At 49.8% G+C, this 17,500-nt stretch overlaps 1 protein-coding gene across 1 annotated transcript in view; it reads right to left on the bottom strand.

Annotated features, from left to right (window-relative positions):
- LOC128696079 (zwei Ig domain protein zig-8-like) overlaps nt 1-17,500 on the bottom strand; it is a 262,329-nt gene that overhangs the window by 70,843 nt on the left and 173,986 nt on the right. The window contains exon 3 of the mRNA XM_053787127.2: nt 8,082-8,371. Coding sequence (XP_053643102.1) covers nt 8,082-8,371 — 290 coding nt within the window. The remainder of the gene's footprint in view (nt 1-8,081; nt 8,372-17,500) is intronic.

Raw genomic sequence — 17,500 nt, 5'->3', positions numbered from 1 at the left:
GAATGATTTTGGCGAAATTATTGCATACACAAATTTTCGCTTGTCTTATATGGCAAGATGAGCGTTGCTATTTAAGCCAAGATCGCAAGTTCTGCCTATTCGGCACGACATACATATATACGGGATCATTGTATTTTTAGTTTGAGTTTAGATATGGTTCGGTTAGGTTAGGTTAAGTCAGGTTAGAATAGGTTAGGTTAGACTTCGTTAGGTTTAGGTTAGGTTGGGTTAGGTTAGGTGAGGTGAGGTTAGGTTAGGTTAGAATAGGTTGAGTAGGTTAAGTTAGCTTAGGGTCAGTTAGGTTAGGTTAGGCAAGGGCAGGTTTGGTAAGGTTGGGTTGGTTAGGTTAGGTTAGATAAGGTTAGACTAGGTTAGGTTAGGTTAGGTTAGACTAGGTTAGGTGAGGTTAGACTAGGTTAGGCTAGGTTGGTTAGGTCAGGTTAGGTTAGGTAAGGTTAGAATAGGTTATGGTAGGTTAGGTTAGGGTAAGTTAGGTTAGGTTAGGTTAGGTAAGGGTAGGTTAGGTTACGTTAAGTTAGGTTAGGTTACGTTAAGTTAGGGTAGATTAGATTAGTTTCGATTAGGTTGCCCTTTCAAATACCGAAAAAATGGTGCGATTTTACAGTGGCCAGCCGGATAGTATTGCCTGGAGGCCGAATAGTATTACGTGGAGACTGGAGAGTATTACTTGGAGGCTGGATAGTATTATTTGGAGGTCGGATAGTATTATCTGGAGGCCGGATGGTATTACCTGGAGGCCGGATGGTATTACTTGGAGGCCGGATGATATTACTTGGAGGCCGGATGGTATTACATGGAGGCCGGATGGTATTACTTGGAGGCCAGATGATATTACTTGGAGGTCAGGTAGTATTACTTGGAGGCCGGTTGTGACTCACAAACCGTACCGTACTTTACCAACCTTGTCTTTGTCAGTAAGTGCGTCTTGAAGTTACCGTTGAAGAACTTGACCTGACTTTCGAAGGACTTGACCTGACCTCTCCGAGGAACGACCTGACTTGGGCGAGCCACGAAGACTGAACCAGTCCCGAAGATAAAAAGACTTAAGGCAGAGGCTACGAAAACCCCAGAGGCAGATAAGATACATACTGGGGGAGTCGGTGGCCAGGGAGTAATAGCAGTGAGAGAGAGAGGCAGAGTAGACGGGAAAGGCTAATTGTAAAAGGCCTTGAGGCTACGTTGAAACTATCTGCTTATCGCTAACTACAGCCTATCTTTTGTGACTAAGATAGCACAACAGGTCTGATATCTTTTTTTTTTACTTGTACAGTTCACATAACGCCACTTCTCTCTGCCATTGTTTTGATCAGTCTGGAATTAGTTTATGCCTTTGTGTATGGCACACGTTGGTCATACACCCTAATATTCACAATTCCCTGTACAACATGCATTTCACTTTTGTTTTTCGTGTTATTGGTTCCATCAGCTAGATCTATGTACATTTTTCCTCTTAGACATTCTATTTTTCTTCCTCTTCGTGTTTTCTTTTTTATCCGTGATTTTATCATCTCCCCCCCCCCTCGAAATTTTACAAATAATCCTTACATATAAGAGAGAGAGAAGCTTAAGTTGACGTTTCGCTCCGATTCGGACCTTCTACAAATCACATTTATCCAATCTCCCTCAGTCTGAGGATCCGATTCTTGTGTGTGTTCTCCCAAGTCACCGAGAATGTCCACTAAAGTCTTCCATAGTCTCCGAATTGTTGACTTTTCTTGTGCTACTCTTAGAAGCTAGTTTAAACGTCCAGACGGGCCACTGATCTTCTCCACTGACACTGAGTCAGTTTTTTTAACTCCTGGTAGCTTTAATAGTTGACGCAAGTCTCAGACCTGCTGCAGGTTGAGAGAGGGTAATTCCCATCATTAACAAGTGCATTACAAATAAGAATAAGGGATTAGGACTAGATAGCCAAATCATCTCTTGACTCAGAGTCGTGACGGGTACTTGTTATCCATTGTAGACATAACAAATTCGTATTTCACGACCTTCCTTCGTTTTGTGATGTCTGCAATGGCCTGTCTAATTTTATGTATAAATGCGTCGCTCATAGTTCTTCTGAAATCTACTCCTACGTGCAGGTTAACCACTGGAATCTTTCCACATCTCCAGACAAACACGTGAGCAACATTTCAGGATCTTTATTCATAAATAAAAACTCCCAGATGCAGCACATGTGTCATATTTATCATCCTGTCCACAAAGTCCTCTTTGTGGACAGGATGTCACTAATACAAAGTAACGTTTAATATTATTTTATTGCTGCTGCTTCTACTACTGCTGTTATTATTACTGTAATTATTATTTCTACTACCACTACTACTACCACTACTACTATTACTACTACTACTACTACTAGCACTACGTATTTTACTATCTCTATAACTAATACTGTAACTAGTACTACTACTATTTACTTCTCATACTACAACTACTACTACTACTACTACTACTACCACCACTACTGCTGCTGCTGTTACTACTACTAATAATAATTCTACCACTACTAATACCAATACTACCACTACTACTACTAATACTACCGTTACTACTACTAATACTACCACTACTACTACTAATACTACCGTTACTACTACTAATACTACCGCTACTACTACTAATACTACCACTACTACTACTACTACTGCTGCTGCTTCTGCTACTGCTTGTATTATTACTGTTACTGCTGCTGCTGCTGCTGCTACTACTACTATTATTACCACTACTACAACTACTACTAGTACTACCACTACTACAACTTACTTATTTCCTCACGCTGCGACATACTAAAAATAAGAGAGAATATTATGGTATATTTTGAGTATTACATGTATTTCGAAAAAGCAGGAGAGAGTTACATATAAAACCATCCCAGTCATCTCTAGAAGTACCGGTGGATTTGGTACGTTCTTGAATATACGAAAAACACCGAAAGCGAAATACCGATAGCGAGACGCAAAGTGTATATCTCGTCTCATACAGGTACAGACGGGCAAAACGTGGACAGGTCATGGTACGATATAGCTATAGCTGCAAACTTCTGCTTATGCTATGATAATGTCCACTGCATTGGACGAAACGTTGCGAAGGAAGGATTCCGTGTACATCCATCTGTGTGTCTTTACGAGAGGCAAAACATGTTTGAATGTATTATTCAAATCGATATTCAGAATTCATTTATCCGTCCTAACGTAAAGAATACATAACGTGATGAGTGTATAACGTGAGGAGTGTAGCACAATATAGAAGGATGAGTTCTGACGAATAAGACACAAGTGTATAGCGTCTATTTCGTCAGAATGTCACTGAACAGTCCTAATGGGTAAGTCATTTAATTCCATCTGGGGGTGAGAGGTAGTGTGATCATCCCGTCTCCAGCAGATCTACAGTTAAGATAAGATAAGATAAGATTTCGTTCGGATTTTTAACCCCGGAGGGTTAGCCACCCAGGATAACCCAAGAAAGTCAGTGCGTCATCGAGGACTGTCTAACTTATTTCCATTGGGGTCCTTAATCTTGTCCCCCAGGATGCGACCCACACCAGCCGACTAACACCCAGGTACCTATTTGCTGCTAGGTGAACAGGACAACAGGTGTAAGGAAACGTGTCGAAATGTTTCCACCCGCCGGGAATCGAACCCGGGCCCTCCGTGTGTGAAGCGGGAGCTTTAGCCACCAGGCCACCGAGCCTGGAAAAAACAAATAAAGGAATCCGTGATCTTCATCTTAAATGAATCGTTTCGTGGATATGTCTCCTCTTTTCATTTTCCAAAGGCAATATATTACAGTGATCTGTAACTCTGAAAGAGATGAAATTCGTTACTAAGATTATTTTGCGTTTTTTCCCCCTAAACATCCCCTAGTACTTTGCACTCCCCTAAACTTCCCTAGTACTGTATCTGCGCTTAAAAAAAATTCCCACGTTTATCAGCTTTGCGTATAACGTTTCTACTGCATCTACAACTCGTAAAATAAACAACTCTTTTTTTATCCTTTCGTCTCGTGTGTAAGTTGACGTTCAGTGGAGTAAACATCCTCAGTGTGTTCAGAAGTCTGGATTAAGATGTCTTCAAGGTCTTCTTCAGGTCTCTTCTTAGTACGAGTTTCACTTAGAAAACCCGAGTTCTTATATTAATGTTTTTTCTTCTTCTCTTTCAATGTCTGTCTGTCCACTCTTACCCCGTGTGTGTGTGTGTGTGTGTGCGTGTGTGTGTGTGTGTGTGTGTGTGTGTGTGTGTGTGTGTGTGTACGAGAGAGAGAGAGAGAGAGAGAGAGAGAGAGAGAGAGAGAGAGAGAGAGGAAAGTCTAGTATTTTTTATTACTGCTCTCAGGTTTTTCAACCTTACAGGTGGACGAGTGAGCACCAGCTGAATTATTGAAGGTTTAAATACTGAATAATTAACTACAAGAGCTAAATGAAGGGGCTTTGTACGTCTGTCTGTCATGTAGGTAGATATGTCTGTATATCTGTAAGTCTTTATGTGTATATGCAGTTAAGAATGTATGTATGCAATGCATGTTATGTATGTATGTATGTATGTATGTATGTATGTATGTATGTATGTATGTATGTATGTATGCATGTATGTATGCATGTATGTATGTATGTATGTACGTATGTATGTATGTACTTACCTATTTGTGGTTGTAGGGGTCGATTCAAAGCTCCTGGCCCCGCCTCTTCGCTGGTTGCTACTAGGTTCACTCTCTCCCAGCTCCATTAGCATTATCGTACCTATTCTTAAAGCTATGTATAGAGCCTGCCTCCGCTATATCACTCTCCAAATTGCTGCACTTCCTGAAAACTTTATGGATGAAGAAATACTTCCTAACATCCTTGTGGGTCATCTGAGTCTTCCATTTGTAATCCCTTGTTACTGTGTCCCATCTCTCAAACATCCTGTCTCTATCCACCTTATCAATTCCTCTCAGTATTTTATATGTTGTTTATCATGTCTCCCGTATCCCTCCTGTCCTCCAGTGTTGTTAGGTTCATTTCTCTTAACCTCTCCTCGCAGGACATGCCCCTTAGCTCCGGGACTAGTCTTGTTGCAAACCTTTGCACTTCCAATTTCTTAACGTGCGTGACCAGGTGTGGGTTCCAAACTGGTGCTGCATACTCCAATATAGACCTGATGTACACAGTGTATAGTATCTTGAAGGACTGCTTACTCAGGTGTCGAAACGCTATTCCTAAGTTTGCCAGGCGCCCATATGCTGCAGCAGTTATTTCGTTGATGTGGGCCTTAGGAGATGTGCTCGGAAAGATATTCACCCCAAGATCCTTTTCCTATAGTGAAGTTTGCAGCCTTTGGCCCCTCTAGCCTGTACTCCGTCTACGGGCTTCTTTAACCTTCCCCGTGACTTTACACTTGGTTAGGTAAACTCCAGGAGCCAATTGTTGGGAAAAGGGTTGCAGCCTGTCCACATTCCTGTGTAGTCCTGCCTGATCTTCGTTCGCGTGAATTTTCCGCATTAGCCTCACATTGCAAACACCTCTAAATCTAGCCCTTCCGTCATGTCATTCACATGTACCAGAAACAGCATTGGCCCTAGGAGTGACCCTTGTAGAACCTTGCTCGTCACAGGCGCCCACTCTGACACCTTGTCAAGTATCATCACTTGTTGTTTCCTTTCTGTTAGGTATTCCCTGATCCCTTTCCTGTTATACCTGCCCGCTGTATGTATGTATGTATGTATGTATGTATGTATGTATGTATGTATGTATGTATGTATGTGTGTATGTATGTATGTATGCATGCGTGTGTATGTGTATGTATATGTATATATTATCGTCCTGCCAATTGACTGTAAAACGAAAGCCTGTAATTGTTTTACATGATGGTAGGATTGTTGTTGTCTTTTTCTGTCTCATAAACACACACACACACACACACACACACATATATATATATATATATATATATATATATATATATATATATATATATATATATATATATATATATATATTTATATATATATAATGTGTGTGTGTGTGTGTGTGTGTGTGTGTGTGTGTATCTTACATACGAAATAAGTCACTCTGTCTGACTTTTTTGGGTTATCCCAGGTTCTCTACACATATGCTGCTATGTATGATAATTCTATGTAATTGTATTTGTGTATACCTGAATAAACTTACTTACTTACTTACTAACATTTGAAACATTCTGCTACAGCAGAACTGTTCTCGTGTGCGAGCGAGACAGCTGTTCCTGTGTTCGGAAACTTGATAATACTGTTGATTCACTGAATTTTCACAACTTTGACTATGGAAGTTTGCTTCTTTTAGGTGGAGAAGGAAGGTCTGAAGCCTTTCGACTGCACGAGGGTCATTAAGGTTGCATGCTACCTGTTCGCTACCTGTTCGTTACCTGTTCGCTACCTGTCAGGAATATTTTAAACCCTAGTTTAGGGATTAAAATGCATTCTCAGCAGATATCACACATGTGGCACTGCAATACTACACATGTGGCACCACTACAGTGCCTAACGTGGTCCTTTAATTCATTACAAGATAACATCGCTGTGCCAGTGGCCATAAACAAACTGCTTTGATGTTATCAGAGTGTCTTCAAGGCGGATATTAGGATGATGTGGGAAGATAAGTAGCCTGCCGTCCCTGTCGTAAATAAGTGACGACGCTGGGACATGGCTTATACGTGACTGGCTACTTGAGACATGGAGACGTGCCGCGGATATGGGTGTCTCTGTTAGATATGCAGGCAGGCAATGTAAAAGACTGGTAATGGAAGAAATGAAGAAATTACTTGTACAAAGCTAGCAATATAAGACATAGAAGCTTGCTTTGGACATAGCTGGCTATGTGAGACATGCAGGCAGCTCTTGGATGTGGTTGTATATGTAAGAAATGCAGGAATACCTTGGATTTGGCTGTGTATATAAGCTGGATGCTATGTAGGAGTAAGTACGGTCCATGGAAAAACAAACAAGTTGAAAATTTGATAAGTGGTTTTGAAAACCTACAAGTTGAAGACTGAGACACGTATGCAACATATGGGAATCAATCATCAACTTGTGGGTTTTCAAAACCATTTATCACATCTGTCAGACACTGCAACGTCATGGGATCTTGACACAAGGAATTCTTCAACACTTGTCCAACCTTCGGACGAAGACCTACTTCGACTAGTGGATGGTTCCGCTGTGATCCCGCCTCTTCCTGCTTCCGCTCACCTGGCTATAGTATATAATTCACTTTTCCGGCCATATGCTGTACTTCCTACCAGGGTGATGGACTGAACACATTTATTCCAGGCTGAGGGACTGATTACCTCAAACTCCTCCTTTCCTCACCCTCTCTCTACTTTGTATTGGACTGATGAAGCCATTGTGAGGCGAAACATTTCCTTAATGAAGATTCCCATATATTGCATAATTGTCAAGTTGATAATTGCCCTTATGATGGTATAAATACGTATGTAACTTAGTGAGACTTTAAGACAGCCATTAGACATGGTTGCATGTCTAATGCAGGTGTGCCTTGGATTTGTCTATCTATATAAGATATGTAGACGTGTCTACATAGCATCCAGCTATGTATGAGTAAGTACGGTCCATGGCAAAGCAGACAACAATGTGAAAATCGCCCTTATGATGCTGAAAATTCTTTTTTTACTAATGGCTGTATGAAAGACACGTATTTTTTTTACTTATCAATTCGTGTATGTTAAAATTTCTCCTTGCAAAAAAAACAACAAAAAACGAAACTAACTTACGAATTTTTTAGTGCATTTAATCACTGTCTCAGGGATAAAAAAAAATGAGGTTGGAGCCATCTGTGGTCCAGCAGTTTCATTTGGTCAACTGACTTTATTTTGCTGATGTAGTTATGCTGTACGAACATGTTCAAGACTTGAGTCATTCTAGGAATGAATGATCTCTCTCTCTCTCTCTCTCTCTCTCTCTCTCTCTCTCTCTCTCTCTCTCTCTCTCTCTCTCTCTCTCTCTCTCTCTCTCTCTCAACTCTCTCTCTCTCTCTCTCTCTCTCTCTCTCTCTCTCTCTCTCTCTCACTCTCTCTCTCTCTCTCACTCACCGAGCGTTGGCCGAGGTTATTTACAATGCAGGGTATGAAGGCAGTGGTGCCAGCATAGGCGCGGACCTTCAGCGGGGTAGCGGGATCAATGTATGGCTCGGTAGCTGATACCCGTCCTGGGAAGGACTCCTGGTGTACCTCCAGCGGACTGGGGGCATGCTCCATGCCCCCCTTGATGTCCGGGGTACTGTGGGAGTAGTAGTCAGTGGCTGGGGTCTGTGGTGTGGGTGTGGGAGAGGTGTGGTCCGTCCCAACCGTAGCTTCTCTCACTCCGTCCGATGCGCTCACAGCTGTGGGAGGAGACGGGGAAAAATTAGAGGTGGGGGGGATTGGAGGTCAGGGCGTTGTGGCAACACTGCTCTGTGAAGGGCAGTGTTGTGGCAACACTATTAGGTGGAGGCTAGGGTGTTGTGGCAACACTGTTCTGTGGAGGTTAGGGTGTTTTGGCAACACTGTTATGTGGAGGTCAGGGTGTTGTGGCAACACTGTTATGTGGAGGTCAGGGTGTTGTGGCAACACTGTTATGTGGAGATCAAGGTGTTGTGGCAACACTGTTAGGTGGAGGTTAGGGTGTTGTGGCAACACTGTTAGGTGGAGGTTAGGGTGTTGTGGCAACACTGTTCTTGGGAGGTCAAGGCGTTGTGGCAACACTGTTCTGGGGAGGTCATGGTGTTGCGGCAACACTGTGGTGGAGGTCATTGTGGTGTGGCAACATTGTTCTGGGGTGGTCATGATGTTGTGGCAACACTGCTCTGGGAAAGTCATTGTGTTGTGGCAACACTGTTCTGGGAAGGTCATGGTGTTGTGGCAACTCGGTAGTGGTCATTGTATTGTAGCATCACTGTTCTGTGGAGGTCATGGTGTTATGGCAACATTGTTCTGGGGTGGTCATGGTGCCGTGGCAACACTGCGATGGAGGACAGGGTGTTGTGGCAACACTGTAGTAGACGTCAGGATGTTGTGGCAGTACTATGTTTGAGGTCAGAGTGCTGTGGCAACACTGTGGTTGAGATCAGGGTAGTGTGGCTACACTGTGGTGGAGGCCAAGGTGTGGTGGCAACCTGTGGTGAAAGTCAGCGTGTTGTGGCAACACTGTGGTGGAGGTCAAGGTGTTGTGGCAACAATGTAGTGGAGCTCAGGGTGTTGTGGCAACACTGGTGGAGTTCAGGATGCAGTGGCAACACTATGGTGGAGATAAGCGTGTTGTTGCAACACTGTGGTGGAGGTCAAGGTGAGGTGGCAACACTCTTGTGGAGGTCAAGGTGTTGTGGAAACTTTGTTCTGGGGAGGTCAGAGTGTTGTGGCAACACTGTGGTTGAGGTAAGGGTCTTCTGGCAACACTGTGGTGGAGCTCAGGGTGTTGTGGCAACTCTCTGGTGGAGGTCAGGATGTGGTAGCAACACTGTGGTGGAGCTCAGGGTGTTGTGGCAACTCTCTGGTAGTCAAGGTTTGGTGGCAACACTGTGGTGGAGGTCATGGTGTTGTGACAACACTGTGGTGGAGGTCAGGGCGTTGTGGCAAAATTTGTGGAGGTCAGACCGTTGTGGTAACACTGGTTGGGGTCAATTTGTTGTGGCAACACTGTGGTGGAGGTCAGGGTGTTGTGGCAACACTGGTGGAGGTCAGGGTGTTGTGGCAACACTGGTGGAGGTCAGGGTGTTGTGGCAACTCTCTGGTGGAGGTCAGGGTATTGTGGAAACACTGGAAGAGGTCAGGGTGTTGTGGCAACTCTCTGGTGGAGGTCAGGGTGTTGTGGCAACACTGGTGGAGGTCAGGGTGCTGTGGCAAAACTTGTGGAGGTCAGGGTGTTGTGGCAACACTGGTGGAGGTCAGGGTTTTGTGGCAACACTGGTGGAGGTCTGGGTGTTGTGCCAACACTGCTGGAGGCCATGGTGTTGTGGCAACACTTGTGGAGGCCAGGGTGTTGTGGCAACACTGGTGGAGGCCAGGGTGTTTTGGCAACACTGGTGGAGGTCAGGGTGTTGTGGCAACACTGGTGAAGGTCAGGGTGTTGTGACAACACTGGTGGAAGTCAGGGTGTTGTGGCAACACTGGTGGAGGTCAGGGTGTTGTGGCAACACTGGTGGAGGTCAGGGTGTTGTGGCAACACTGGTGGAGGTCAGGGTGTTGGGAAACACTGGTGGAAGTCAGGGTGTTGTGGCAACACTGGTGGAGGTCAGGGTGTTGTGGTAACACTGGTGGAGGTCATGGTGTTGTGGCAAGAATGGTGGAGGTCAGGGGGTTGTGGAAACACTGGTGGAGGTCAGGGTGTTGTGGCAACACTGGTGGAGGTCAGGGTGTTATGGCAACACTGGTGGAGGTCAGGGTGTTGAGGCAACGCTGGTGGAGGACAGGGTGTTGTGGCAACACTGGTGGAGGTCAGGGTGTTGTGGCAACACTGGTGGAGGTCAGGGTGTTGTTGCAACACTGGTGGAGGTCAGGGTGTTGTGGCAACAATGGTGGAGGTCAGGGTGTTGTGGCAACACTGGTGGAGGTCAGGGTATTGTGGCAACACTGGTAGAGGTCAGGGTGTTGTGGCAACACTGGTGGAGGTCAGGGTGTTGTGGCAACACTGGTGGAGGTCAGGGTGTTATGGAAACACTGGTGGAGGCCAGGGTGTTGTGGCAACACTGGTGGAGGTCAGGGTGTTGTGGCAACACTGGTGGAGGTCAGGTTGTTGTGGCAACACTGGTGGAAATCAGGGTGTTGTGGCAACACTGGTGGAGGTCAGGGTATTGAGGAAACACTGGTGGAGGTCAGGGTGTTGTGGCAACATTGGTGGAGGTCAGGGTGTTGTATCAACACTGGTGGAGGTCAGGATGTTGTGGCAAAACTTGTGGAGGTCAGGGTGTTGTGGCAACACTTGTGGAGGTCAGGGTTTTGTGGCAACACTGGTGGAGGTCAGGGTGTTGTGCCAACACTGGTGGAGGTCATGGTGTTGTGGCAACACTTGTGGAGGCCAGGGTGTTGTTGCAACACTGGTGGAGGTCAGGGTGTCGTGGCAACACATGTGGAGGTCAGGGTGTTGTGGCAACGCTGGTGGAGGTCAGGGTGTTGTGGCAACACTAGTTGAGGTCAGGGTGTTGTGGCAACACTGGTGGAGGTCAGGGTGTTGTGGCAACACTAGTGGAGGTCAGGGTGTTGTGGCAACACTGATGGAGGCCAGGGTGTTGTGGCAACACTGGCGGAGGCCAGGGTGTTGTGGCAACACTGGTGGAGGTCAGGGTGTTGTGGCAACACTAGTGGAGGTCAGGGTGTTGTGGCAACACTGATGGAGGCCAGGGTGTTGTGGCAACACTGGTGGAGGCCAGGGTGTTGTGGCAACACTGGTGGAGGTCAGGGTGTTGTGGCAACACTGGTGGAGGTCAGGGTGTTGTGGCAACACTGGTGGAGGTCAGGGTGTTGTGGCAACACTGATGGAGGTCAGGGTGTTGTGGCAACACTGGTGGAGGTCAGGGTGTTGTGGCAACACTGGTGGAGTCAGGGTGTTGTGGCAACACTGGTGGAGGTCCATGGTGTTGTGGCAACACTGGTGGAGGAATCAGGGTGTTGTGGCAACACTGGTGGAGGATCAGGGGTGTTGTGGCAACACTGGTGGAGGTCAGGGTGTTGTGGCAACACTGGTAGAGGTCAGGGTGTTGTAGGCAACACTGGTGGAGGTCAGGTGCTGTGGCAACACTGGTGGAGGTCAGGGTGTTGTGGCAACACTGGTGGAAGGTCAGGGGTGTTGTGGCAACACTGGTGGAGGTCAGGGTGCTTGTGGCAACACTGGTGGAGGTCAGGGTGTTGTGGCAACACTGGTGGAGGTCAGGGGTGTTGTGGGCAACACTGGTGGAGGTCGGAGTGTTGTGGCAACACTGGTGGAGGTCAGGTGTTGTGGCAACACTGTTGGAGGTCAGGGTGTTGTGGCAACACTGGTGGAGTGTGAGGGGGTTGTGGCAACACTGGTGGAGGTCGGGTGTTGTGGCAAGCACTGGTGGAGGTCAGGGTGTTGTGGCAACACTGGTGGAGGTCAGGGTGTTGTGCAACACTGGTGGAGGTCCAGGGTGTTGTGGGCAACACTGGTATGGAGGTCAGGAGTGTGTAACACTGGTGGAGGTCAGGGTGTTGTGGCAACACTGGTGGAGGTCAGTGTTGTGGCAACACTGGTGGAGGTCAGGTGTTGTGGCAACACTGGTGGAGGTCAGGTGTTGTGGCAACACTGGTGGAGGTCAGGGTGTTGTGGCAACACTGGTGGAGGTCAGGGTGTTGTGGCAACACTGGTGGAGGTCAGGGTGTTGTGGCAACACTGGTGGAGGTGAGGGGGTTGTGGCAACACTGGTGGAGGTCAGGGTGTTGTGGCAACACTGGTGGAGGTCAGGGTGTTGTGGCAACACTGGTGGAGGTCAGGGTGTTGTGGCAACACTGCTGGAGGTCAGGGTGTTGTGGCAACACTGGTGGAGGTCAGGGTGTTGTGGCAACACTGCTGGAGGTCAGGGTGTTGTAACAACACTGGTGGAGGTCAGGGTGTTGTGGCAACACTGGTGGAGGTCAGGGTGTTGTGGCAACACTGGTGGAGGCCAGGGTGTTGTTGCAACACTAGTGGAGGTCAGGGTGTTGTGGCAACACTGGTGGAGGCCAGGGTGTTGTGGCAACACTGGTGGAGGTCAGGGTGTTGTGGCAACACTGGTGGAGGTTAGGAGTTGTTGGCAACACTGGTGGAGGTCAGGGTGTTGTGGCAACACTGGTGGAGGTCAGGGTGTTGTGGCAACACTGGTGGAGGCAAGGGTGTTGTGGCAACACTGGTGGAGGTCAGGGTGTTGTGGCAACACTGGTGGAGGCCAGGGTGTTGTGGCAACACTGGTGGAGGTCAGGGTGTTGTTGCAACACTGGTGGAGGTCAGGGTGTTGTGGCAACACTGGTGGAGGTCAGGGTGTTGTGGCAACACTGGTGGAGGTCAGGGTGTTGTGGCAACACTGGTGGAGGTCATGGTGTTGTGGCAACACTGGTGGAGGTCAGGGTGTTGTGGCAACACTGGTGGATTTCAGGGTGTTGTGGCAACACCGGTGGAGGCAGGGTGTTGTGGCAACACTGGTGGAGGTCAGGTGTTGTGGCACACTGGTGGAAGGTCAGGGGTGTTGTGTGGCAACACTGGTGGAGGTCAGGGTGTTGTGGCAACACTGGTGGAGGAGGTCAGGGTGTTGTGGCAACACTGGTGGAGGTCAGGGTGTTGTGGCAACACTGGTGGAGGTCAGGGTGTTGTGGCAACACTGGTGGAGTCAGGGTGTTGTGGCAGCACTGGTGGAGGTCTGGGTGTTGTGGCAACACTGCTGGAGGTCAGGTGTTGTGGCAACACTGGTGGAAGTCAGGATGTTGTGGCAACACTGGTGAGGTCAGGTGTTGTGGCAACACTGGTGGAGGTCAGGGTGTTGTGGCAACACTGGTGGAGGATCAGGGTGTTGTGGCAACACTAGTGGAGGTCAGGGTGTTGTGGCAACACTGGTGGAGGTCAGGGGTGTTGTGGCAACACTGGTGGAGGTCAGGGTGTTGTGGCAGCACTGGTGGAGGTCTGGGTGTTGTGGCAACACTGCTGGAGGTCAGGGTGTTGTGGCAACACTGGTGGAGGTCAGGATGTTGTGGCAACACTGGTGGAGATCAGGGTGTTGTGGCAACACTGGTGGAGGTCAGGGTGTTGTGGCAACACTGGTGGAGGTCAGGGTGTTGTGGCAACACTAGTGGAGGTCAGGGTGTTGTGGCAACACTGGTGGAGGCCAGGGTGTTGTGGCAACACTGGTGGAGGCCAGGGTGTTGTGGCAACACTGGTGGAGGTCAGGGTGTTGTGGCAACACTGGTGGAGGCCAGGGTGTTGTGGCAACACTGGTGGAGGTCAGGGTGTTGTGGCAACACTGGTGGAGGTCAGGGTGTTGTGGCAACACTGGTGGAGGTCAGGGTGTTGTGGCAACACTGGTGGAGGTCAGGGTGTTGTGGCAACACTGGTGGAGGCAAGGGTGTTGTGGCAACACTGGTGGAGGTCAGGGTGTTGTGGCAACACTGGTGGAGGTCAGGGTGCTTGTGGCAACACTGGTGGAGGTCAGGGTGTTGTGGCAACACTGGTGGAGTCAGGTGTTGTGGCAACAATGGTGGAGGAATCAGGGTGTTGTGGGCAACACTGGTGGAGAGGTCAGTGTTGTGGGAACACTGGTGGAGGCCAGGGTGTTGTGGCAACACTGGTGGAGGTCAGGGTGTTGTGGCAACACTGGTGGAGGTCAGGGTGTTGTGGCAACACTGGTGGAGGTCAGGGTGTTGTGGCAACACTGGTGGAGGTCAGGGTGTTGTGGCAGCACTGGTGGAGGTCTGGGTGTTGTGGCAACACTGCTGGAGGTCAGGGTGTTGTGGCAACACTGGTGGAGGTCAGGGTGTTGTGGCAACACTGGTGGAGGTCAGGGTGTTGTGGCAACACTGGTGGAGGTCAGGGTGTTGTGGCAACACTGGTGGAGGTCAGGGTGTTGTGGCAACACTAGTGGAGGTCAGGGTGTTGTGGCAACACTGGTGGAGGCCAGGGTGTTGTGGCAACACTGGTGGAGGCCAGGGTGTTGTGGCAACACTGGTGGAGGTCAGGGTGTTGTGGCAACACTGGTGGAGGCCAGGGTGTTGTGGCAACACTGGTGGAGGTCAGGGTGTTGTGGCAACACTGGTGGAGGTCAGGGTGTTGTGGCAACACTGGTGGAGGTCAGGGTGTTGTGGCAACACTGGTGGAGGTCAGGGTGTTGTGGCAACACTGGTGGAGGTCAGGGTGTTGTGGCAACACTGGTGGAGGTCAGGGTGTTGTGGCAAGCACTGGTGGAGGATCAGGGTGTTGTGGCAACACTGGTGGAGGATCAGGGTGTTGTGGCAACACTGGTGGAGTCAGGTGTTGTGGCAACACTGGTGGAGGTCAGGGTGTTGTGGCAACACTGGTGGAGGAGGTCAGGGTGTTGTGGCAACACTGGTGGAGGATCAGGTGTTGTGGCAACACTGGTGGAGGTCAGGGTGTTGTGGCAACACTGGTGGAGGTCAGGGTTTTGTGGCAACACTGGTGGAGGCATGGGGTGTTGTGGCAACACTGGTGGAGGTCAGGGTGCTTGTGGCAACACTGGTGGAGGTCCAGGGTGTTGTGGGCAACACTGGTGGAGGTCAGGTGTTGTGGGCAACACTGGTGGAGGTCAGGGTGTTGTGGCAACACTGGTGGAGGTCAGGGTGTTGTGGCAACACTGGTGGAGGTCAGGGTGTTGTGGCAACACTGGTGGAGGTCAGGGTGTTGTGGAAACACTGGTGGAGGTCTGGGTGTTGTGGCAACACTGCTGGAGGTCAGGGTGTTGTGGCAACACTGGTGGAGGTCAGGGTGTTGTGGCAACACTGGTGGAGGTCAGGGTGTTGTGGCAACACTGGTGGAGGTCAGGGTGTTGTGGCAACACTGGTGGAGGTCTGGGTGTTGTGGCAACACTGCTGGAGGTCAGGGTGTTGTGGCAACACTGGTGGAGGTCAGGGTGTTGTGGCAACACTGGTGGAGGTCAGGGTGTTGTGGCAACACTGGTGGAGGTCAGGGTGTTGTGGCAACACTGGTGGAGGTCAGGGTGTTGTGGCAACACTGGTGGAGGTCAGGGTGTTGTGGCAACACTGCTGGAGGTCAGGGTGTTGTGGCAACACTGGTGGAGGTCTGGGTGTTGTGGCAACACTGGTGGAGGTCAGGGTGTTGTGGCAACACTGCTGGAGGTCAGGGTGTTGTGGCAACACTGGTGGAGGTCAGGGTGTTGTGGCAACACTGGTGGAGGTCAGGGTGTTGTGGCAACACTGGTGGAGGCCAGGGTGTTGTGGCAACACTGGTGGAGGTCTGGGTGTTGTGGCAACACTGGTGGAGGCCAGGGTGTTGTGGCAACACTGGTGGAGGCCAGGGTGTTGTGGCAACACTGGTGGAGGTCTGGGTGTTGTGGCAACACTGGTGGAGGTCAGGGTGTTGTGGCAACACTGGTGGAGGTCAGGGTGTTGTGGCAACACTGGTGGAGGTCAGGGTGTTGTGGCAACACTGGTGGAGGTCAGGGTGTTGTGGCAACACTGGTGGAGGTCAGGGTGTTGTGGCAACACTGGTGGAGGTCAGGGTGTTGTGGCAACACTGGTGGAGGTCAGGTGTTGTGGGCAACACTGGTGGAGGTCAGGGTGTTGTGGCAACACTGGTGGAGGTCAGGGTGTTGTGGCAACACTGGTGGAGGTCATGGTGTTGTGGCAACACTGGTGGAGGTCAGGGTGCTTGTGGGCAACACTGGTGGATTTCAGGTGTTGTGGCAACACCTGGTGGAGGTCCAGGGTTGTGGCAACACTGGTGGAGGAGGTCAGGGTGTTGTGGCAACACTGGTGGAGGTCAGGGTGTTGTGGCAACACTGGTGGAGGTCCAGGGTGTTGTGGCAACACTGGTGGAGGTCAGGTGTTGTGGCAACACTGGTGGAGAGGCTCAGGGTGTTGGGCAACACTGGTGGAAAGGCCAGGGTGTTGTGGCAACACTGGTGGAGGTCAGGTGTTGTGGCAACACTGGTGGAGGTCCAGGGTGTTGTGGCAACACTGGTGGAGGTCAGGGGTGTTGTGGTCAACACTGGTGGAGGTCAGGGTGTTGTGGCAACACTGGTGGAGTACAGGGGTGTTGTGGCAACACTGGTGGAGGTCAGGGTGTTGTGGCAACACAGGTGGAGGTCAGGGGTGGTGTGGCAACACTGGTGGAGGTCAGGGTGTTGTGGCAACACTGGTGGAGGTCAGTGTTGTGGCAAACACCGGTGGAGGTCAGGGTGTTGTGGCAACACTGGTGGAGGTCCAGGGGTGCTTGTGGCAACACCGGTGGAGGTCAGGGTGTTGTGGCAACACTGGTGGAGGAGATCAGGGTGTTGTGGCAACACCGGTGGAGGTCAGGGTGTTGTGGCAACACCGGTGGAGGTCAGGTAGTTGTGGCAACACTGGTGGAGGCAGTGGGGTGCTTGTGGGCAAGCACTGGTGGTGGAGGTCAGGTGTTGTGGCAACACCGGTGGAGGTCAGGGTGTTGTGGCAGCACTGGTGGAGGTCAGGTGTTGTGGCAAACACCGGTGGAGGAATCAGGGGTGTTGTGGCAACACTGGTGGAGTCAGGTGTTGTGGCAACACCGGTGGAGGCCACGGGTGTTGTGGCAACACTGGTGGAGGTCAGGGTGTTGTGGCAACACTGGTGGAGGTCAGGGTGTTGTGGCAACACCGGTGGAGGTCAGGGTGTTGTGGCAACACTGGTGGAGGTCAGGGTGTTGTGGCAACACCGGTGGAGGTCAGGGTGTTGTGGCAACACTGGTGGAGGTCAGGGTGTTGTGGCAACACCGGTGGAGGTCAGGGTGTTGTGGCAAACACCGGTGGAGGTCAGGTGTTGTGGCAACACTGGTGGAGGTCAGGGTG

This window comes from Cherax quadricarinatus, chromosome 48, assembly GCF_038502225.1.
Source record: "Cherax quadricarinatus isolate ZL_2023a chromosome 48, ASM3850222v1, whole genome shotgun sequence".
NCBI classification, from domain to species: Eukaryota; Metazoa; Arthropoda; class Malacostraca; order Decapoda; family Parastacidae; genus Cherax; species Cherax quadricarinatus.
Note: the sequence above shows the minus strand (reverse complement) of the source record. Positions and strands in the feature narration are given on the sequence as shown.